The 23,983-nt window shown below is 37.4% G+C and overlaps 1 protein-coding gene across 1 annotated transcript in view; it reads right to left on the reverse strand.

Annotated features, from left to right (window-relative positions):
- The window catches only part of hs6st1b (heparan sulfate 6-O-sulfotransferase 1b), a 74,519-nt gene extending 60,661 nt beyond the window's left edge, over positions 1-13,858 (reverse strand). The window contains exon 1 of the mRNA XM_051687447.1: positions 12,981-13,858. Within this exon, the coding sequence (XP_051543407.1) occupies positions 12,981-13,501 (521 nt within the window). The 5' untranslated portion in view covers positions 13,502-13,858. The remainder of the gene's footprint in view (positions 1-12,980) is intronic.
- Between the last annotated feature and the right edge of the window lie 10,125 nt (positions 13,859-23,983).

Genomic DNA, 23,983 nt, shown 5'->3' on the forward strand with positions numbered 1-23,983 from the left:
CTGTTGAACTCATTTTTCCATATTTCATTGCATTCTGCAGATACTCCCTCACTATCATTGAGCAGATTCTGTGTGGGCCTAGACGTGGCTAAGTCAACCTGTGCTGTCCAATGTCACCAATGACGTCCAACGTAGTAAAAAAAAAGCAAAAAGCATAAAAAAAAATAAAAAAAACAGACACACCACTCAGAGTGCATGCACAAATATGTTGACATGTGCTTGATAATTTGATAATGAAATCCTACTGGGACACCATTTGGTCACAGCTTTGATTCTGTCACCGTTCCCATGAAAACTGCTCTTGTTCGTCACCCTTTTTCACATGTATTAATAAGACTGTGTTTTAATGATCAAGATCTCTCCAGTCTGCTTGCACCCTCTGAGAAAGAGAGAAAGGCTGTCCAGTAGGACGTATTGTACGTCATTGTCATAATAGGTCTCCAAGTTATTATTAGACTGAATTAAGACGGCCCTCCAGATTTGGATTTGTCTAAAAATACAGGAGAAAGTGTGAGACAATGACCAGCCGGTGCTTGAACCATCCAAACACACACACACACACACACACACACACACAGGGACACGATAATCTGTAGCTGTCAAGCCGTAATTAAAGAGTGCCTCTTTCTAACCACTCATTACCTTGTAATTTAACCTTGTGAAGCATCAATCTAGTGCAGGACTGCTGGATGGTCCATTTCCGGACCAGTATAGGTCTGAAAAAGTGCTAAGTGAGATGTCATTCACAGCATACCTCATATAGCTCTTTCCGAGAAATCATTTCATCCATTTTCAAACACAAACGAGGCCTCGGAAATCAAAGTTCATGGCAAAATTATTGAATGAAAAAGAAAACAAAAAACCCACGACTGTCATGATTTGTAACTAAAGATTTCCTTTTCCCATAAAAAAATTAAATAAATAAAATAACAATAAAAAAAAAAAAAATTGACGAATGCAACAGCGTATCCTGCATAAATGGCTCCTAATGTGCATTAGCATATTAAAATGAGTTGGCATGATGGTCAAGGCAAAGCAAAAGATGACGATGTTCCAGATGTCTTTTTGCACCAAAGTCAAATTCACTCAAAATACCCGTCTTTATGTCTAAAGTGTCTTCAGCAGGACAAAAAAGTATTTTGTTACTGACTGTTTACTTGACTTAAATTACTTGAGAACTTCAAACAATGTTTACTTAATTAACAACTTAGCTAGTAGACATTTGCCGATATTCAATAATAAGGTATACCGTGATAATTAACATGCACAATATTGTTATCATGAGCATTTCAAAATACAGTGAAAATTTCTAGATAACCTATTAACCAAATTATTTATTGTCCATATATAAATCAACATTCCCAAGACCCTAACTCTTACAATAATAGGAACACATACCAAATGACTAGGAAATTCTAAAATTCATGTTTCTTTTTCAATTAATTGTTTCCCTCAAAATGTTACCATTGTTGTTACTTGTTCATTTGCATTGAAAATAAACCGCAATAAATTAGATAAATACAAAATAGAAGCAAAGCCACCATGTCTCTTTGAATCTTATATGTTTTGATCTTTGCAAAGTTACTTTCTTTGTGATCTTTTAATTTTAAAAGTACAAAACAACGAACTAAATCTTGTAATTAATAACAACAATAAAGTTTATTTATCTTACAACCCGTTTTGTAATTCAATACAATACAGTGTTTACCGTATACTGTGATAAATGCTTCAGCAATTATCGTGATATAAAAATTTGATACCGTCACACCCCTATTAGCTAGTTAAAATTTTTACGTTTAATGCTGTGGCATCAAAATTGGTATTGAGAACTGCTGATTTACTATTTCACTAATATTTTTCACTGGTAATGACTACTGAAATTTTGGTATTGTGACAAACCTATTTTCCACATCCAAACCTTTTTGTTCATTTTCATTTGATTGCCATTAATGATGGAAAAACCTTTTTTTTACAGAATGTAACTTTTGTAAAAGATTTAATGTTCATTTTGAGAAGTTGGAGTGATGCTTTCATCACCCAGGAAAAACAGGAGACATGCATATGAAATGCGTCAATATTTTTTGGCTGTAGATCTACTTAAAAATAATAGTAATTGCTTTGATGCATTAAAGCTTAAGCATGTAATTTTTGCACCTCTAATGCCACCAAATGGAATTGCAAAAATATATATTTTTTTCAAAACAGCTTTCTGAAAACACCCACCATCTGACGTTGTTCAAACAAACAGACAGTCCTGCCCTAAACTCATGCCATTGGTCGAGTCAGTGTTGTTGTCTCTCTTGAAACGGGTCGCTCAAAACAGTGTTTACAGTTTTCAAGAAAATTTACTGTGGCGAGCAGGGTGGGGCCGAGTGGCATCTGGGCAGAGCGAGGCCGGGAAGATAAATGGTGAATGAGTTCCACCTGTGTGCCATATCGGTCTCGCGTTCCAGTGAGGGACAGTGGGAGTATTTAGGGAGAGGAGACAGCGCCAGACGGAGAGAGAGAGGTGCATGAATCTGTGTGTGTGTTCGCTGTGTCTGCGGGGAAGCGGCACGTGAAGTTGTTTTATCTTATGCTTAAGAAATAAATGTCTACGTGTTTGTCAAGCAGGTCACAGCTTCCTCCTTTCCCATCCTTGAATGATTACATTTACCTATAAACAACTTGCTTGGATAGAACAAAATATTTTATCACCAAATATATCACCAAAAAAGTTACATACTCCAGCTTTAATCTTAGGTTTATCACATCACAGGCATTGCATTATACTTTTATACTAATTAAACGCTGTAACAGTGGGGGTTAAAATGGGAAAGGAGAAGGTGGGAACCGGACGAACCATCAAAGTAATATTTAATGAAAACTTAAAAAGACACAAACATAAACACACACAATGCAGCTGTGTGTGGCTCTCTCTCTCCCGAACTGCCACATCTGGCTCGTCTTTATCTCTCTCCTCGGCTAATTAGCCCGATTGGGGCCTGGGCGTGCTCACTCACGGCCCAGCCCCACCCTCCTCCTCGTCACAAACGCATATCGGATTTTTCCACCATATCAACCAGTTAGCTTTCTCTAACTCTGTGTACTTCATGTATGGCAAAGTCAAAATCCATTTCCTTTGGTTTAATCCTGCTTTTCCCAAAGGGAGGAACTGATAACATTTTTCTTTTTATTGAAATAAAATGATCAGCTGTTCTTAATCCCTTGCTTGCAGTCTTCACTTTCCCTGAATTCAATTTCATACAGCACTGAGTCTCGGCAAATGATGTGGAGATCAGTCATATAATCATTGAGCTATTGCTGAGGGTATTCAAGTAGGACTTTTTACCATTAAAAGTGCAATGCATATGTAAGCATCAATTTCAACTTTCATGCTGAATGAGATTTAGTCTGGAAATTTAAGTGTTGCTTGGTTTGGTAAGGACAAAAGTTTCACAGTTAAGAAAAGACTTTCAAGTTTGTTACAAGTTGAGGCCTGATTAAACCCTTTCTGTGAAAACTGCTGTCCCAAAACATGTTACATCATCAGTTATTTTCTCTTTTGTATCAAATAACCCTGCATGAACACAGAAACCAACTCTCTGTCTATGTCTCATTGGAGAGAGAAGCTCTGGCCCCAGCACACAGCGCTAAAGAGATTAGCATAACTCCATGGTCTTCTTTGGAGACAACGGCTTTAATCCCCCGCTGATCTGATTGGATTAACACACTAAGGCTGTCCCAGCTCATAGGGATGTGGCTTTGCACTATGCATTCATGCAATGTGTGGCTACAACATTGCTAGCATCTCAAGGTTCAGGTGCATCCTGTGACCACTTGATCACCAAAAATTAAAAGCTATTTTACTATGGTTAACAAATGTGTAAGTATATACTGTGGAGGTCAAAATGTGGAGGTCAAACCGGCACATGACACTGGCATTGAGCTGTGCATTGAAGCCCTGACTTTAGTCATGTGAAAGGGCCTTTAGGCTTCAGATAGTCTCAGCCGCAAACAACACATCAAAGGACTGCGCATGGACCATCTCGTGTATATTCCACTAAAAAATGGCAAGAGCTAGCTGAAACCTTTATGCAATTTCCAGTAGTCAGGGTGCACTGTTTTTTCTTTTCTCAGTCCGCTGGGAAACAAAGTTTTGAGAAGATTGCAAGGTAACAGGCTGCTACAATAACTGCTTTAGAGAATCTAGTAACTGGATTTGCCAAAGTTTGCATCATTAAATCTTAGAAAGATATTCAGAGTTTTGTTTGAGGCTATTACAAGCAAGTAAACGAGAGCACACCTCCATATTTTGTTACTTACAATTTTAGATTTACCAACCTCTAAAGGTTATGTTAAAAAGCAAAATGGTTGGTGACTTGTCATTTAGACTCCCCCCTTCCTGTCTAATTGGGTGGTTCTTGGCCATAACAAGCTGCAATGTGGACTAGACTTTGTGCTGAAAGTCAGCAGTCTGGCTACGTGAGACTAGTCTTTAGAGACCATGAGACATATGCTATCCCTTGTGCTAGGAAAGCGGTGGGCCTGAAAGTGTTATATTGTATCTGTGTGATATTAGAATATTATCAGGGTTACATCCATATACCATTTCTTAAGATAAATCCTTGACAGAACAAGTGAGGTTGAACAGAAAGGTCCTCCAATTACCTTCAAAAAGTGTCTGAAAGGCTCTCACTGAACCGCAAGGCATCACAGCCTGACAACGTCTGATTCAATTTAACTATGGACATCTTGTGTCTTACTGCCGCTTCAGACCATGAGAGCTTCATGCCTGCAACAGGTAATTCATGCCTTGGAGGGGTCCAGCCTTCGGCATTAAACTTGCATGCCAGGTAGTCGCAGATAGCCTAGTTTTACCTAGAGTATACACATTTGTCTCCATTTGTTTCACAGCAGGCAGCATAATTTTACTAAGCAAGCAGGTTGGTGAGTATAAGAGTGCAGCTTTACAACAAAGGAAAGAAACACTTTTGTCAAACTGAACATAGATAGAAGCTGATGGGAATATGGACTGAGCGATATATCGAATATTCAAGATATAATTGCAATGATTTTGCTGGCCAAGTACAATTAAGCAATATTGTGAATATCGCAATGATTTTTATGTGCTTTTTATTTTGCCACTGTGGTTCCTAAAGAGCGCATCATTAGACTAATTTCACAATCCTTCAAAATAACATCAAAACCGCTATGTGGTCATATGTGATTACTAAGTAATTATGTAATTATACAGCCCCCCACAGCACCAGCAATGCATACACTAACACACTTTATGCTCACAGAGAAAGGAGAGAGAAGCAATAAAGTGAATGCTACAGAGAAAGCAAGGGGAGTAGATACAGAGAGAAAGGCAATGAGCAAGATGAGAAAATAAGAGCAGGGCAAAGTCTTGGAGAATTTGGCCCTCATTTGTCTCGGTGGACAGGTAGTTAGTGGCTTACTGCTGGCCTGTTCCCTCACAGGTTGCTGTCCTGTCTCTCTGGCTCACAGTAAATCACATCCTGCAGGCAGCACTGCTTTTATTACCGGCCGTGCACCTTCTTCAATTTACACAAGTGCGGCAAAGAGGATTCGCCCTTTGAGAGACTATTTATAACTCCTGATCCTAGGGGGTCCTCCTGACCCCTCGGCCCCATTGCTCTGTGTTCCTCTTTAATACGCAAAGTGCTTTAAGCATGCATTACGTCCTGAACTGAAAGCAATTTTAATACTGGCTTTATATTGGTGAGAAGGCACAGAAAGTATTTCAAACACAGGAATTGTACTCTAGTGGGCTAGATGTTTATATCTAAGTAAATCATAATCAACTTAGGCTGCACACTGTTGCTCATACATTTACTAAGGGTTAAAGATTTCAAAAAACATGTCTTTCATCGTTTGTGCTATGAACATGAATGATCACTCAAATCATAATGCTTAACAAGGAGTGGTGTGCTATTACTTTGCAAAGTGATCAGAGATATGATTTTCCTCTGGCAGTGTTAAAACAGGTGAAAACAAAAGGCAGATGCTATTTGCACCCTGGTGCAAATAATGGTATATGCTATTTACACCCCAGTGCAAATAGTGGCAGCTACTATTTGTACCCATTTTTAAACATTAACTTACAGTATGGGCATCACTGCATGCAGTGTGTTTATTGTGTTTATTTAGAGTCCCACAGACACACTACATTAACCCAAACCCCTAAACCTAACCTTAACCTTCCCTTAGAAAAAAACCTTGGTTTTACTAGAGTAACCAAGGTTCCACGCGGGAACGAGTGCGACCAAAAGACCCCGCCTCTGGATCAATCCCTTCTCTGCAGTCCTCAACATTTACCATGACCAAATCACTGCAATGAAATCAACATTTATATTCATTTTTTAATCTATTATTTTAAGTAGTATTAAAGGAAATATTAAGAGTGGAACAAAGCTTCGAACCGCGGACGCCAGGACAACACTACACATTCACAAACCATCTTTACACCCTATGCCATTGTAGCGACATCTATTGGTTAGTTTGTTGTATATTTCTGTGGTTCCACCAGACTATTGGGGTACAAACAGCTGCCCTGTGTGGCAGATGCTATTTACACTGGGGTGCAAATAGACACTCCGAAACAAAAACAAAAAACATAGTTACACTAAGGGCGGGACCCGAGACATAGGGACCAGAATATCAAAGTGACTTGGGGGTGTGATCTTTTGACTGGGCCAGTAAGCAACCACCTAGTAACCATCCAGAACACCCTAGTAACCCCATAACAATGCACTAAAATACGAGCAGAACACCTTAGCAACCGCATAGTAGTGCCCTGGCAACCACCCACAAAACCCTGGCATTGTGATCTAGTTTCATAATAGCTATGATAGAAATTCAGGCTGCAGATCTGCAGTTCTGATTATCAGCGTTGATGTCCAGAACAAATCCTCTTATAACATTTCAAGCCAGAGAGAGGCTTTACCTAGACATACTATCCCAGAATAGTTCCCAGTGGAGCTGGAGACCCATTTTTAGCACAAAAGCAGCACTGTCTAAATCTATGTCACCATTCTGCCTGATCCAGATCTTTGACAGGTAGCTTTTCACCACATCTCAACTTTTAACTGCACATTAGTTGAGAAAGTAGAGAGGTGTGGTACTACTTCAGCAATTAATAGATGAATAAATTATATTGCATCATAACAGCTAATTACTGAAGGAGAGATTTGATAATGGAAAGGTTTGTGGATGCTGCTGTGGCCTTTTAACTGCTGCTTCCTGCATTATCGTTAAGATAAGCGACTCTTGGGCTAGTAGGCAGCTACCTAGCCACCATCCCGAACACCCTATAGCAATTTAGCAACACCTTAGCAACCACATAGAAACACCCTTGCAACCACTCATAACAACTTAACACCCTAGCAAAAATCAAGTTATTTATCAATATTTATTGCATGTATTTCTTATCCTGTTTTAATAATACAAGATAAATAAAGTAATGTGCAGACACAAAGTCATTAAGGCAATTTCAATCAGTAAACCTCTTGTCCTGTCATTTTAGACACCACCTCTCTAGCCATCTGCCTACTGCAACATTAATTCAGTAGAGCACAGACCCTATCCTAACTATCAGTTGCAACATTTTTCTCAAGAGCTAACCTTATTCTATTGTCGATTGTGTCTGGTCGAGACTCAAATTGCTCTCCATCACTCAGCGTGTGTGTTTGTGTGTGTGTGTGTGTGTGTGTGTGTGTGTGTCATCTAGATATAACCCAAGGGAAGAACAGTTAATGAGCATTTGCTGTGCACTATGATAATCATAACGAGCTACTGCCTCCACCATAAAACGCATTAAAGAGAAGGACATTCAACCAGTTCTTGTGGTAATAAAATCAATGGTCAACCACCAACTAGAGGTAAATGATATTGGGCGATTCTCAAGAAACCTGTCAAGAAAATGTCCTGGTCATATTTAAATCAAATAAAAAAGAAAGAAATTAATAAAGAAAATAAATCCTGCATTTAGGGCCATTAAAATTTCTTGCATTGTGACATTACTGTAACGTGTCCGGACATTTTACTTTTACCATTCCCATTGTTTTCAATTATGGTTCCCATTACCGTAACACAGTCTTACTGTATTACAGTAAAAAAAAAAATGCTGTTTTACAATTATTTTAAAATTATAATCAGTGAAATTGAAAGAAAGTACCAAGGGAGTACTACTATTATGTGTAAATACTTTACAATATAAATAATTTGTAATTTATTCCCCATGTTGTAGTAAAGAGAATATTGTATTTATTTATGTATTATTCTTTAAATGCTATATCAGTATCAATGGCAATTTTCATGGCAAGATCAACGTAGTTTAAGAAAACAAAACAAACAATAAACAAAAACATTTCTTACAACATTACAATGAAAAACTATATAAGATATTTTTATTTGACATTTGATTTGACAAATTTCCTTTTTGAACACAGAATTTTCTGGTTATTAAAAGCAGGACAGTCCAGTAAAATATACTTAATAGTCAATGGCATCTAACAGAAATCACATGTTGGTGGTTCAATAAGAAAACGTGTAAGTCTTAATAAAAATAACATAATGACCATCTTAATTTGTGTTGCTGTAATGAGAATTGGGGGTGAAATGTGTGTTACTGTCATAAAATTATTTCACAATGTAAAACAATTAATGGCCCTAAAAATAGGCTTAATTTTCTGTTCTTAATTTTTATTAAAAAATATCATTTCTTATTTGTTTCTTTAGATTTTGGTGCAAAATAGGTCCAGGACATATTCTTGAAAGATTTCGTGAGAATCACCCTATTTCAATTTTTTTTTTAAAAACACACACAAAAAAACAAAGATATAGAGACATAATTTCTATGCAGTTACCTCTTATTATTATTATATTACTATATTATTATTACTTAATTTAACAAACATTTTGATTGAACATTAATTAAAACCTTTAATGTCTAGGAGATGACTAATATGAAAACATCTTTTTAAAGCATACATTTAATTTCTTAATAAGCATTTTCTATTTGTGCCAAACAACATTTCCTCCATAGAAATTGTTTCAGTGTATCTTTCCTTGAGATTTTACTTTCGAAAAAACAACATCAGACATATTTTCAATGTTACAAATGTCACCGCAGTGTCACATTAACACTGAATTATTGCCTTGTGAATTGTTTGTGTACCATAAAATACTTTGTATGCACTGAACACATGGCAATTCCATCTTGAAAACTCATCAACAGCAGGGGAGTGTGAATTGCGCTCTACTTGTTTAAGTGAAACTGTGGGTGATGGTGTGGGGCCGTTGAGATCAGCAAGGAACAACTGATGGGTCTCCTGGTAGTGCGAGTCACTTAGGCCTGTGCGTCAAGGCATGTGTGATGCACTCAGCCAGCAGGGAACCTATTAGGCTAGTCGGGCCAGCTTTTAAACCCTCTCTCTCAGTGATTGGACATAACCATCCACGTAATTCCCAATTTTCATCAGAATGATTGTGATTAGTGGTCGACCGATATATCGCAGCGGCTGATAAATCTTCCTGTTTGGCCGATTTGTTTCTTGAGGGCGCCGAGAATCGCCTGCTTGCATGTGAAGTCATAGTTCATTTTGTTGTTACACGCCAACGTGTTATAATAGACCGGTGTGCAACACAGTCTCATTTAAACGGCCCACATATCTGAGCCGCGGCAGACGCGTTTGAGCTATTATGTTAAAGTGCTCGCCTGTTTCATTCTCCCTCTCTCTCTACTCAACAGCTGAACTTGTAACTTTTAACTGTCTTTTCTAATGATAAAAGGCAAATATCAATAAAACTAGTATCATATACTGTCTGCAAATATGCACATATCTCATTTAAACAGATGTAATTCATGAACCTCGCGAAAATCCGGCATTTTCTTCCCATCGAGCGCTCATCTAATATCTTCCTCTGAAGCGCGTATTCTATCTGCCAGAATCAATACTTCAGGATCAGGATCAAAAGTTCTTTTGGTGGGTCCTGGGTAGCTCAGTGGTAAAAGACACTGGCTACCACCCCTGACGTTCGCTAGTTCGAATCCCAGGGTGTGCTGAGTGACTCCAGCCAGGTCTCCTAAGCAACCAAATTGGCCCGGTTGCTACAGAGGGTAGAGTCACAAGGGGTATCCTCCTCGTGGTCGCTATAATGTGGTTCGTTCTCGGTGGGGCGCGTGGTGAGTTGAGCATGGATGCCGCGGTGGATGGCGTGAAGCCTCCACACGTGCTATGTCTCCGTGGCAACGTGCTCAACAAGCCATGTGATAAGATGCGCAGGTTGGCGGTCTCAGACACGGAGCAGCTGGGATTCGTCCTCTGCCATCCAGATTGAGGCGAATCACTACGCAACCACGAGGACTTTAAAAAAAATGTGAATTGGGCATTCCAAATTGGGTGAAAAAACAAAAAAGTTCTTTTGATTCACAAATCATGGCGGTCAGTCCATGACAATCCAAGCTGGCGATCCAGGCGATTTAAACTGTCAGGAGATTGCTGCTCGCACTGGATCCGCAAGAGCATGCGAGTGCAACTTCAAAGTAAAAGCACTTCACGTGTGCTATAAGTAAATGTCTTATTCACTATGCACTGTATGTACAATTGATTTGATTCTGTGTTTTTGAGAAAATGCGATTGCTAACGTGGACATGCCATCCATGGTTGCTGGACTACTGTGTGTACTGTTATTTCCTTCTTCCTAATATATTAACAATTTCTTCATGTGCAAAAAAATTACTAGAATTTGATGACGAAACAGAAATCAGAAGAAACTATCTACCATATAAAATACAATATTATTTTTATTTTTTTAATTTTTTACAAGATTTACACAAGTTAAAGTTTTGTGTGAAATTAAGTAAATATAGTGCTAAATAAGAGTTTCTAATTTTTTTAGCAATTTTATGTTTATGTTATTTACTATATTAAATTATGTGATATATCGGTATTGTATTGGCCCATTGGCCACCCTGCTCTCTGGATATCGGCATCGGCCTTTAAAAAACCCATATCAGTCGACCACTACTTGTGATCTTCCACAAATACCGGTGGATCTAGAAGTTTCCACAAATGCAGTAAAAGGTCTTTACTGTAAAGTGCAAGTTTATCTCATAAACAACAAGGAAGATTAAAAGTTTAAGAGGTTTAAAGGGCATTAGCTAAAAGTACACTTGAATGCTTAGTCATTAAAACTCCCCATTAGAGCCAAAGATTCTCAAGAAAACCCCCTGGGAAACTGAAAGGTACCTGTAACCTGTACCTGTTCTAGGATGACTATTCCTTTCTCTTTTACTTGCAGTTGCTCTGAAATATGAGTCACCATGTTCATTTTCATAATTAGGGCCAGTGATTTCAAAATACATCGAGGAATCATGAAAGACGCCTTTAAGTTGCCTGGGATGGTAAGACATAAGCATGTTATTTCAGCTCTCCCAGCAGACTTGCTAAAACAAAGCCCACTGTGTGTCTGACTAGTTATATGGTTACACAGCTGGAGAGCTTCCTTGTGGATAAACTGAAAATGCTTTGGTTTTCTAGTCATTGTGACAATAAACATGACCGAGCCACTTCAATTTCAGGTCAACTTCCAGAAATGATGCGTGAAAGTAGGGGTGATTAAGCCATGTGGTGAAAACTTCAAGCTACAAATTAAAAGGTTGTAGGTTCAAGCCATGCAAAGACCCCCATCTGTTACAAAAATAAACATCAAAATACATCAAATACATCAGTTTTCATCAAAATACAGTTATTGTGACCACAATAAAACTGTGGGAACTCTGTATTAGCCACCATTGTCATAAAAAATAAAGACAAATAAAAGCTTATTATACTGTTTGAACTTTAAAGTAAATTCGATATTTATTTATTGTCATGTTTTAGTCACATAACTGTTGCATTGTATTGTCACAGAAATCATGGTTCATTTACGTAAGTATATGCTCAAACTCCGAAAGGGCGGAGGGATGAACTTTTACCATTGTGCCCTTGAGTAAGGGGGCATTCACACCGAACAAGTTTTGCGTCAATTTACGCTGTTTTTACATTGTTTTTCTATGTAAACATGCACTAGACAGATGTCTTTGGCCATTGCGCCGCATCTTGCTGTTTTTTCAGTGTCTCGTTTTTAGACGCTGCGTCAAGTTAAAGAAAGAGTTCACCCAAAAATGAAAATTCTCTCATCATTTACTATAAATTGCCCTCCCTGTCCAGTAGGTGGCGATATGCAAAAGAACAATTCTTTGGAGAGAAGAGAGTGCTTAGGAGGTCTGGTGAACGTGTACATTCATAATAAAAAAAAGACTTAAATGTTGATCTTTTTCTCACTCACACCTATCATATCGCTTCTGAAGACATGGATTTAACCACTGGATTCTATGGATTACTTTTATGGTGTCTTTATTTGCTTTTTGGGGCTTCAAAGCTCTGGCCACTATTCACTTGCATTGTATGGACCTACAGAGCTGAGATATTCTTCTAAAAATCTTCGTTTGTCCAGCAAAAGACAGAAAGTCATACACATACGGGATGGCATGAGGGATAGGAAATGATGTGAGAATTTTCATTTTTGCTGTGAACTATTCCTTCACAAACGCGTCTCGAGACGCAGGAGCACCCCAAAACACTACCTCAGATGGTTCCAGAGAAGCTGTATTTGTAATAAATGTACTGAAAGTCAATTTGGATAAACGTGTCAGCTAGCCTAAACAACAAATTAGTAATCTCAATTAGCAAATACGTTAATTTTGGGAGTTTTCCAGCATTACCAATTAGGAACTTATCACGGAAGACCGGGAAAACCCCGTCCCGCCTCAAAGCAGCATAATGAAAAACAAATCTACATAAAATTACTCATGTAAATCCTCTCGAGTAACAACAACTCAACATTTTCCACGAAAAATTTGTTTGAAACAGCAATGTAACTTGGTCAAACAGACTTAGCCAAAACAACAACAACTAAAAAAACCTCACCTCAATTTTTTCGATTTGCTCTCTTTTTTGTTGAGTACTCCCGGTACGCAGTTGGTGAGCTCGGTCCAGTCCGCGTGTAACCCGCAACTCCAGCCGGTGGAGAATCGCGAGAACAGCCAGGTCTCCTTTCGGTTCGGACGGTAGCAAGTACACTTCTTCTGCCCCGGTCTACAATCACACGGCAGCTCCAGCCGAACATTTTGGACCAGATGCCTTCCAAATGTGGTCCCGCCGGTCTTTTGAATGTGTAGAAACACAATCACGTCTTCTCCCTTTATTTCGAAATCTATATTGCGTTCTAGGTCTTTTATAGGGAAGTAGTACTTTTTCACATAGTGGGGATCCGGAGTGGGGAAAATAGTCATGTCCTCCTCGCCCAGAAGGTACCCGTGCGGGGATGCGAAGTTGATCACTCCGGGCGCCACGTACTGATACAAAATCAGCATGAAGAACACTGATCCGACGACGATCAACAGAAATTTACTGGTCCTTTCAACCATGTTCATTTCCGAGTCGTTCATTTGTTATCATTTCTCAGACAACAACACATAGGGAGTCCTTGGTGCTTCTTTGGTAGATTGCACCCTGCTCTTCTCTCCATAGACTGATCATCATATGCGTTGAGATCTATGTCCACTTAAGAGTTCAGGATTGCATGTTTTGATACATTGTTTCCACATTGCGCTCGTGCACTCGTCCAACCTGTCGAAAATAAAGATCAAATCCGTTCACGGGACCCCTATCACAGACCAAGGCGCAGGAGTCCTCCAACCTTGAGTCGTTGAGTTTTCTATAGAGCCACCAGTCAGAAAATGCCTTCCTTGTCTCATATAAATTATTCTACACAGCGACGAGAGCGACACCCACTTTCCCCACTCGCACACGCCCGCACTAACACACACATCAAGCTCACACAAGTAACAATGAGGAAAGGCGCTTTAATACTTCGTTTGGAGTGCACGCTTGCAACGTAATTTGGAGAAGCTTCCGTGATCCAGTTCAGCTCAATCGACAGAATTTGTGGCATAATGTTGATTACAACAACAATTTATTTCGACTCTTTTCTACAAAATAAAGTAAAAGAATAGTAATTAAATAAATCAATCGAGGTTACAGTGAGGCACTTACAATGGGAGTGAATAGGGCCAATTTTGGAGGTTTTAAAGACAGCAGTTTGAAGCTTATCATTTTAGCACTTAACATTAATTCGTCTGTTTAAACTTGTGCGTTATATGAGCTGTAAAGTTGCTTAAATCATCATTTTTACGGACGTTTTAGGGTTTACAGCGTTACGTCGCCATGGCAACGAACTGGATGTAGCTTTACACAGAAAAAGGTTAGCCATTTTATCACACGAAAATAATGTTAACACGCATATTGTTTAGGTCTTGTGGCTACAGTTTTGAAACAGTGAGATTTTTTACGTTTTTGGACTGGTCCCATTCACTTCCATTGTATGTGCATCACTGGAACCCAGATTTTTGCTTTATTTTTTATGAAAATGAGGGAAATGTCGATAGTGTGGTGTGTGTGTGTGTGTGTGTGTGTGTGTGTGGGCAGGTTTATGTGGTTTACTAGGACTTTTTTTAGGTTACAAACTGGAAATTACAAGGGTATTATGCTATAAATGTGATTTATGAGGACATTTCTAGTGTCCCCATAATTCAAATCACTTAAAAAACATGCTAAATTGTGTTTTTTGGAAAATTTAAAAATGCAGAAAGTTTTTTGTGAGGGTTAGGTTTAGGGGTAGGGTTAGGGTTAGGGGATAGAATCTATAGTTCGTACAGTATAAAAATAATTATGTCTATGGAGAGTCCTCATAATGATAGCTACACCAACATGTGTGTGTGTGTGTGTGTGTGAGAGAGAGAGAGTGTGTGTGTATTTTTATTAAGCTTATTCCTTTTTGTATGTATACTAATGAGTAGACTATGAATATTTATGTTGGATTTGTACGAGTTAAGTGAAAATAAGTAACTTGATGCTACTGAACTGAGCCCCCTGTGATTGTTTTAAAGCCAAGAAAAAGACAATGTCATACGTGAACCAAAACATTAAACCTGTAGTAATTGAGGAATTTCAGAGTTAGTGCTGTGACTCCTTTGAGAACCGACAGGGGGCGACACAAAAGGTTGTAAAGGCCGACAATGGGCTTGTACTGCATGTCATGGTCATTTTTCATGTTGGGAAATTCTTCCATAAGAATGAATAAAGTCAAAAATCAGATTTAAATTCTATATTTGCATTACAAACCAATGTATAAAGTTAATTATAAGGCAGATTAACAAATAGCTGCTTTCTAAACAAAAAGGAGATAAGAACACTTTACAAACATGCTCGATTGAATTTCTGCTTAAAAATGTCTTATAGTTCTGGCAGGGGTGTCTTAATAATCAAAGCACTCTTAACATCTATTAGTACAGGCAGAGATTGATGGGCAAGGGTGATTTTTGAAACAGGAAGGGTTTTAAATGCTGAGGCTTTCTAAATCTCAGGCAAATTTAAGCCTAAGTGCAATTAAAGCAATATGTTTAGGTCTTAAATTTTCCATTTCAGAACACACCATCAAAGACAATAAAGCTTAGAAGTAAGCCTTCTTTATGTTATTTGTGGCTGTCGTGACTGTGAGGGAACCCACACAGACTCTAGTGGTGTTCCAATAAAATCTGCTTTGCCTTCAATAAATTTCCATCATGATGAAGGCATTTACTCATGTTTGATTTGACAGTCTAAAATTTCAGTAGGAAGCATGGCCTTGACCCCTTTTAGCTCAAACACTAATATGTGAGCTTTAAACACACCTTTGTCAGCCTCACTGTGCAATTTAGAATAACTACATAGCTATAGAATTGTTTATGCCAGCTCAGCTGAAATGTAGCGCTTGATCCCGAGCACATTTGTTGATAATACAGAGATGATCTCTCTCTCTCACTTCACTTCAGTGAAGCAATCAGTATTATTCAGCCATGTTTTGCTATGTAAGAGACTCAATTAGCAAGTAAATGGAATTATTTCAAGGAGTGAAGCCATCACAGATTTTGAATGTTGCTAAATCATGCATAATACAGAATGTGAACTTTCCTTTCAAAGAACCCTCTTTTTTCATTTTTAGCAACTATTTAATCAGCAGACACTTAGGCCCATTAATGTGTAGATTAATCAATCTTCTTAAACATAAGGTACTGAAGGTATTTTTGAGAGCCTTGAAGCACTTATTTTACAATTATATCACTTCTATACAAATTTGAAAGAGATGAAGATTCTTCTGTTTGTCGTCTGACCTACAGTAAGTCATTGAATGTAGTGACGCTATTTGAGAATATGGCTCCTATTCTGACAGAAAATAACTAATATCGATTGTGCAAACTACATTCATCTTTAATCTCCAGACAGAAAATAGCTGCTAATTGAGTTTCCATATAGATGCATATAGATGAATAAAGCCATATTACATGCAGTGGCCTAAGCTCACCTGACCCCCACAAAGTGAAAATTATTTTTCTTTTTTGTCTTCCTTTTTCAATATAGAACTTTCTCTTCATAGCACTATTGGATAACTTCTTAGGTATAGCTCAAAGGTGTCTGTTCCACCTTTGAGTTATAAACCTAATGAACTGCTTTTTTCTACATTTTTTGCATGGGGACATAGGAGCTTGATTTTAAATAAATGTGTTATAAGAAGGGTCTGAGATGGACAATTGGTGTTGGTAGTGTAATTCATCACATCTGATTTTAACCTTAGAACATGGTCTGAGTATCTCTGGCATTAACCTTAGTTATTTGCCTTTAGGAGGTGAAAGCACTGAAGCAATAAAGTAGTTTAAGTTCCTATAATGAGCAAGAGCACAGCAACCCAACCCCATTTAAACTGTTTATAATTATTTCACTTATTAACCAACGACTTTAGAGTCCAACCAATCTAGAGAAGATTACTGTGGAAAATCCAGGCAAACCAAATGAAAAAGATGCAATATTGATTTCATTTTTGGACTGTTTTGTAATCAATACGCCTCATTGTAATGTAGATGGTTTGCATTTATTTGATCAAGTGAGGAAGTATTTCAACAGTTTGTTGAGATTGTGTAGCAAATGCGTGCTTTGCATGTTTGCATTTTTAGTGTCACCTAACCCAACCACATTTACCATTGTGGCCAACTATGTCATGTAGATTTGAAAGAAGATCACACAGACAAAAGTTGTTCTTGATGCAAGATAAACTGCAGATAGTACAGTTTACCACCAAAACCCTTCTTTGTTTTAAAACAGGTTCACAAGAGCAGTTCATGTTGTTTCTGTAGCAATGCCAAGGTCATGGGTTAGATTCCCAGGGAACACATCTTCTGAAAAAAATTATAGATTGAATGCACTGATTCGTTTTAGATTAAAGTGTCTGTCAAATGAATGTTAAAAGAAATAAAATAATTTGAATCTAGATCAAATACATATGTAAGGCATTAAGCGTTCAGATATCATAGTTTGTGTGCAACACATTTTCACACAAATGGAAACTTCTGTGTAATCTGGACAAACATTTTCTAGACTCATCTGTGAGCAGATTTAGGACATCTCAGTGTGAGTGTACAGCACTGTTGCTTTTGGCTGCCAAACTGATATGAGCAGTGCACATCTGCATAGCTAATTCACAGAACAGGAAATACTTCATGTACCATTGCGTTTTGCACCCTCTTACTGACTGATCTGATGTTGTGTATGTCATTGGAAGTGTGTTACATGGGGTGACACAAATTTGGAATCATCCTGCTTAATGAGTTTCAGCTAATTTCAACATGCTTAGTGAGGTCACACACAGTTGAGAACAGAGCACTTAGTTATTGCAAAATTAGAACCACTTATTTGCTATAGGCTATACTATAGCTTAAAGTAATGCCAAATTAACTATCTGTATTGTGTGTTAATAGCACAATAGTTTACTGGCATTACTGTATTAAAATTGAACAAAATAGTTCACAATAAAAGTGTAATGTTTCAGGTTTTTCACCTACATTATCATCTGGCAAACACCAACAACATCTCATGTACTCAACGCAAAGTCTATCGGGAACAGATTAACCAGAAATATTAGGCCATCCAGAGCATGAGATGTGTAACATAGGCTGTTGCCTAGCCAATGAAACTTAATGAGTTATCTTCAAAGAAAGACAGAGATTGCCTCATATTATGGTCTATTAATGTTTAAGGGCGTTTGCTCATTAACCATACATATAAAACACCCCCTTTGTGGGTACATATGCAAGCAATAACTGTAAAAAGGATACACCCAACCATTACAGCTATTGATTTCACATACAGACTGCTTTACACCATGGAACAAAAAAGCTTGATAGCATTGCGACTGAAAAATTTCGGACAGAAAATGCCTGAAGGAAACCACTCAAACTGTGTAACCATTCAAAGTCCTCAATGCAACCATTCATGAATTATTACAAATTGTGTAATTACATGGGTCAATTGTTATTAAGTGCATGTTACTGGGGTAATTTCTTTCCATATTCTATAAAGAGCAAATATTACAAACCAAAAATAAACAGTGACACAAAAATATACTGTTTAAATGAGGGTAAATTTCAGAGTTCAGATTAAACCAGAGCGCTTTACAAGGTTTTGAACAGCATGAGACTCTCTGCACTTTTATTGTAATTGTAGGGGAACAAATGATTTATGATGATATCAGTGTAAAAATATGAATTTGTTGGGGCCACAAATTCTTTGTAGTAAGATAACTTTTACCAAAATTCCTTGTCGCAGACTTTGTATTGTTTTGCACTGGTAGCACAAAGGACTGACGTCAGAGGTTGAGGCAGCTGCACAGCAAAATTAGATTAGACAAAGCAATGCTCCTCTCAGAGACAAGGTGGCTTGTTGAACCACCACAGCAACAAAGTGATGCTAAATGCAAACATTCTATCATAACCTCAAACTGCACTCACTCTGAGATTATGAAATAATGAGTACCTTCTTGAAGAATGCACAAACACTTACACAAAGGGAGACTGAAATCAGCATAAACACTTCCCAGAACTTTGTTTGACACCAGAGCACTGAAGTGCTGCTTAAATTATTGTTCTTATACACCTTCTTCTGAGAAACATATTAAAATAGGTCTTGAAGGCCTATTTTCTGTCTTAAAGTGAAATCTCACCCAAAAATGATATCTTTATGTCCTTTTTAGAGCTTGAAAATGTTGGACCCCTGACCTGCATTGTACAGATATATTTACATCATATCTCCATAAAAATATCTTAGTTTGTGTTCCACAGAAGAGAGAAAGTCATACGAGTTTGAGACAGCATTAGTGTGAGTAAATGATGAGAGAATTGATTTTTTGGGTAAACTTCCTTTTCAAAGGTAAATTGCACATTTCATTTGCTTATGTTAAAATACTTTCTCTTATCCCAGTTTAATGTGTATAGACAACTATATGTAAGTGATTAAGCCAGCAATGGCACAAAAAGTTGAACATTAGCAGACTAATTGCATACTGCACAATATATGCTGTATGCTGCCTACTATTTTTAAAAGTAGTATGTTCAGGATGCACCAGTCACAGTCGTTTGTAATTGCTGATCTAAGTGTGTAAACATGATAGGAAGCTGTTGTGTGTGACAGAAGCAAGTAACTGTCACGTATTAGATGGAAACGATGTTCAGCGACGTCACTGGCTGTAGTGAAAGTCGTAAGAATTCATATGAATGTAGTCGTAAGATATCATACGAATTAGCCAAATTTAGAAAAGTAATATGAATCCTTATGATTTCGCTGTGAGAGTGTGAAGCAGTATAACTGCACAGACAAGTGATTGACATCCAAGAATTTAGTGGTGGCCAGTGGGGCTGCACGATATATCTTTTTTTTATTTTTTATTTTTTATACAAATTAACTAGCGGTATGATTAAAATGCATTCATCCGTGAAGTTAATAAAGATACAGGGAGCTTAAAATATTAGGCATGCAACTAGTATGTGTGTGTTTCTAGGGGTGTGTGAGAGAGTTGAGCAAGCAGCTCGTCAAAATGAGTCAGCGCAAGGATGTTTGCATTTATTTAATATTTTCTGCAATGTATAGCATACATTTAGCCAATACATGTTTTATTTTGCACACTGGAGAAGAACATCAGTGTAGATAGGAAAAGCATGTTTTGTCTAAAAAATACTAGACCTAAATAAATTCAGACCTTCGTGATCAAAATAGTGTGTGTAAACAACAGGCTAATATTTAATATGGTGGGGCAGAGGAATAGAAACTGAGATTTGTTGCATGAGGAAATATTGTGCCTATAGACACTATACTTTCTCACATTCTTAATATCAACATTTTGAACAATGTCCTTCTGGCAATATGTCTCTACCAAGGCAGTACATTTGAATACAGTACATTTTGGTAAATGTAAATGGTTATCCAGTGTGACAGATTACTAGCTCTCCACTGAAGGAGGAAGTGGGGGTCAGGTGAACAATCCATCATAAGCCTTTTATTTTTGATACTTTTCAGTATGACACAGCTCTCACTGTAACACAGAACAGCTGTTAGAGATAATTTCCAACAGGTGTCAATCTTTACCGTGCTTCCTCTCCCAGCCTCGCTCTCCACAGACGTCGCTTGTCCAGGCCCACATCAGCACATCCGGTATCAATACATTCGGGTATGCAGAAAAGTCAGGTACTATGCACAAAAGGCAGGTACTATGCACAAAAGGCAGGTACTATGCACAGTATACCTGCTAAAAAGTGGTAACCTGCATTTGTTAACTTGAAGATTTACTATTTGATCTACTACTTAGTCTAACTCTTAAACAAGTTTATAATAGTTTAACATTTTTAATTTAGTTTTTATTCCTATTTCATTTTCAATTTTTCACTCCAATTTAGTTTAGTTTTCATTTTGTTTGTCAGTTCTTTGTTAGTTTTAGTTTAGTTTTTCAGTACATTTAGTTTTTATTTTAGCTTTAGTTTTTATATAAGGGGTAAATGGAAAATGGGGAAAACAGGCATTTGTGTAATTGCATAATGAGTAAATTATTTAACTTAACCACAAAGTCCTCTTTAATGCACTGGACATGAGGAAGTAACTATGCCGCATCTCTGAAAATTGAACTTCAAACAAAACCCTTTTACCAGTTCCAAATGAAATGTAAAACAATTCACAGATTGACAGGGTAAGACAGCATGAGTGAAAAGACTGTGTGTGTGTCTGTGTGTGTATCAGTAGTCTCTAGGGCAGTGTTTCCCAACCACTGTGCCGTGGCACACAGGTGTGCCGTGGAAAATTATCAGATTCCACAAAATAAATCAGGGCTCCGGGCTGAATTTTTCAACCATTTTTACCTAACAGTTCGATTAAACTTTGCAAGAGGTCGCATTGGTGCGACTATAAAGTTGGCTGACTCTCTGATTGTGCTCTGTCGTTTTTTTGTTCCGTATGAGAAATATCAAACAGCAAATGTTCCAAACGCAAAAGGAAACAGCTTTACCCGGATCAGTCAGCGCTGCTCAATGGACAGATCAGCGCAGAGACATGCATTTACACATGGACCGGTCTCGAGCGCTCATCTGATCATCATAAACAGAGCTGCGAGAAGCACAGGCTGGGTCATGAATTCGGCATTGATTATTTGTTTAAAACCTCAATATGAAAGTCCATAATGTGTTGATGATTAAATCAGTTTAAAATTGTATTAAATGGCCCCAACATTCTAAACAGCATTAAAAAAGGAGAAATCTGCACAATGAACAGACAGAAATTGTTAGGTTTCAATCCACACATCACACGTCAAAAATATTTACCATGAACTTATATCAGTATAGTAAGTGAGAGAATACAATTTAATTTCAGAATGTGTTTTTCTTACGAAAAATGCCATAATTTGTTTTATGGTTATTGCTAATCATGGTTTTACTTTTACTTTTGGTTACTATGATCCTATTGCAAATGCCACAGTTAAAACTGTTGATACAATGGAACTTTCCTTCTGTGTAAAATCTTTTCTAATGCCCTCTGATTATAGAAAAATGCTTTGTTTGTCTTCAGATGATTGTATTTTATTCATCAAGATCCTGATAAAAAGAAAGAAACCGTGAAAGAAAATTTTCTTTCGACCAACTTGAGTGCTGGTGCGACCATTTGTAGAATTTAACACCGGTGCTACCACTCTTAAATGTTAGTCTGGAGCCATGTAAATAAATAGATAAATACAAAATTATTTGCTGTGGCATTGCAAGAATTAATTTGCAAGAACAAATCTAAAAATAAGAAAAGATGCAAATTTGTTGTTTTATTCATTACCCAATTAGCACTCTTGCCACCTCATACGTACCTACGTGACTTGTGATTTTTGCATAGCCGAATTTCAAACATTACGTGTAAACATGCAACTAAAATGGACAGAAAACATGGAAGTTCTTGAAAAGTAAAACTATCAACAATGGTTATGTGGGACAGTGGGATAGAGGTGTGCCATGAGATTTGTTTAATTGTAAAAAGTGTGCCGGGGCAGAAAAAAGGTTGGGAAACACTGCTCTAGGGCATATGCAGGCATACGCCATATGCCCCCCTAACTTTCTTAGGATTTTGCGTATGCCAGCCTTAAATAAGTGATGATATGTATGGCAGCCAGAACAACGAGTAGGTTTTTGACTTGGAACTTTGAATCTACTAACACGATGCCGCAGCTCCGGTGAGTGAATTGTGTTTTTTATTTTATTTTAAAATGTGTACGGAGATTCTCTCTAAACGCACACGGAGCAGCGGGAGGCGGGAGCGCAACTGATGGCACTGGCAAGACAGACAGTCCGACTAAGCTGATCCACCAATCAGAACATTCATTTCAGACGCGATTGGATATTTGCTTACCAATCATATTTTCCGTTTCAGTAAGGGGCGGAACATTTCCAGCATCTAATGCTAATTGCACAACCCTGGAGTGACCATAATTTGAGCTGTAAATTTATTTCCCTGCTAAACGTAAATATATACATTGAAATGTAACTTATGCAATTAAACTTGAAATTGAAAATACTGCATGTTTTTGCACAACTGCTAGTTTTGATGCTCTTCGCATATGCTGGACAACTGTGTCTCTTAATTATATAAAATGTCTTTTTTTTTTTTTTTTTTTTTTTTTTGCCTTTTACTGCTGTCGGTGGTGCCTTTTTCTCATGATATCAAATAATTTACATTTACATTTCTAAGAAGGAAAACAATTTCACTATACACAGAAAAGCACATTATAGTACACAAATAAAACAAATAACCATTAATTCTTATGTAGGCTTTATATGGTAATTCTAGATAACGTTTTAACGTGAACATTACTACACTTATATTAGCTATACAATGCAACAGTTTATTGCCTATTAAGTAGGCTATGTATTAGTTTATTAATTAGAGTAATTATAAAGTATTAAACATTTTCATAGTAGCCTAATGAAAGGAACATTCAAGTTACCATAGCCTGGTTCTTAGCAGTGAACTGTACACCGTGCCAGCAAGAAACTTACACTGATATACATTTTCATGTTCATATGGGACTATAATGTTTTTTTTAGTTTATTTTTTATGAAAAAAATAAAATAAATATTTCTTACACATTTTACTTATGCACTGTATGTAAATGTAAATATATGAATTTTAGAGACCGGGTGCATGTTTTATTTTTTATTTAATGTGGGAAAGAGAGAGAGAGAGAGAGAGAGAGAGAGAGAGAATACAATTTCTGGAAATTGTTATATTGTTTCTGTTCTCTTCGTTTTAACCTCATGCTTTGACAACACAACGAACAGTCATGCCAATAAAGGTTCAATTATAATAAATATTAATTTACTGGATGTGGTGGACATCTTCAGACTTGCTGCTCCCAAACCTTTTAAAAAAATTTCTAGATCCACCCCTGCCCCAAGGTGTGTTCCCTGTTTAAAGGTTTAAAAACATTCCGCAACAAAAATGAAAACAAACTATTTTTCAAGATTATTTTTATTTCATTTTAG

Source organism: Myxocyprinus asiaticus, chromosome 44 (assembly GCF_019703515.2).
Source record: "Myxocyprinus asiaticus isolate MX2 ecotype Aquarium Trade chromosome 44, UBuf_Myxa_2, whole genome shotgun sequence".
NCBI lineage: Eukaryota > Metazoa > Chordata > Actinopteri > Cypriniformes > Catostomidae > Myxocyprinus > Myxocyprinus asiaticus.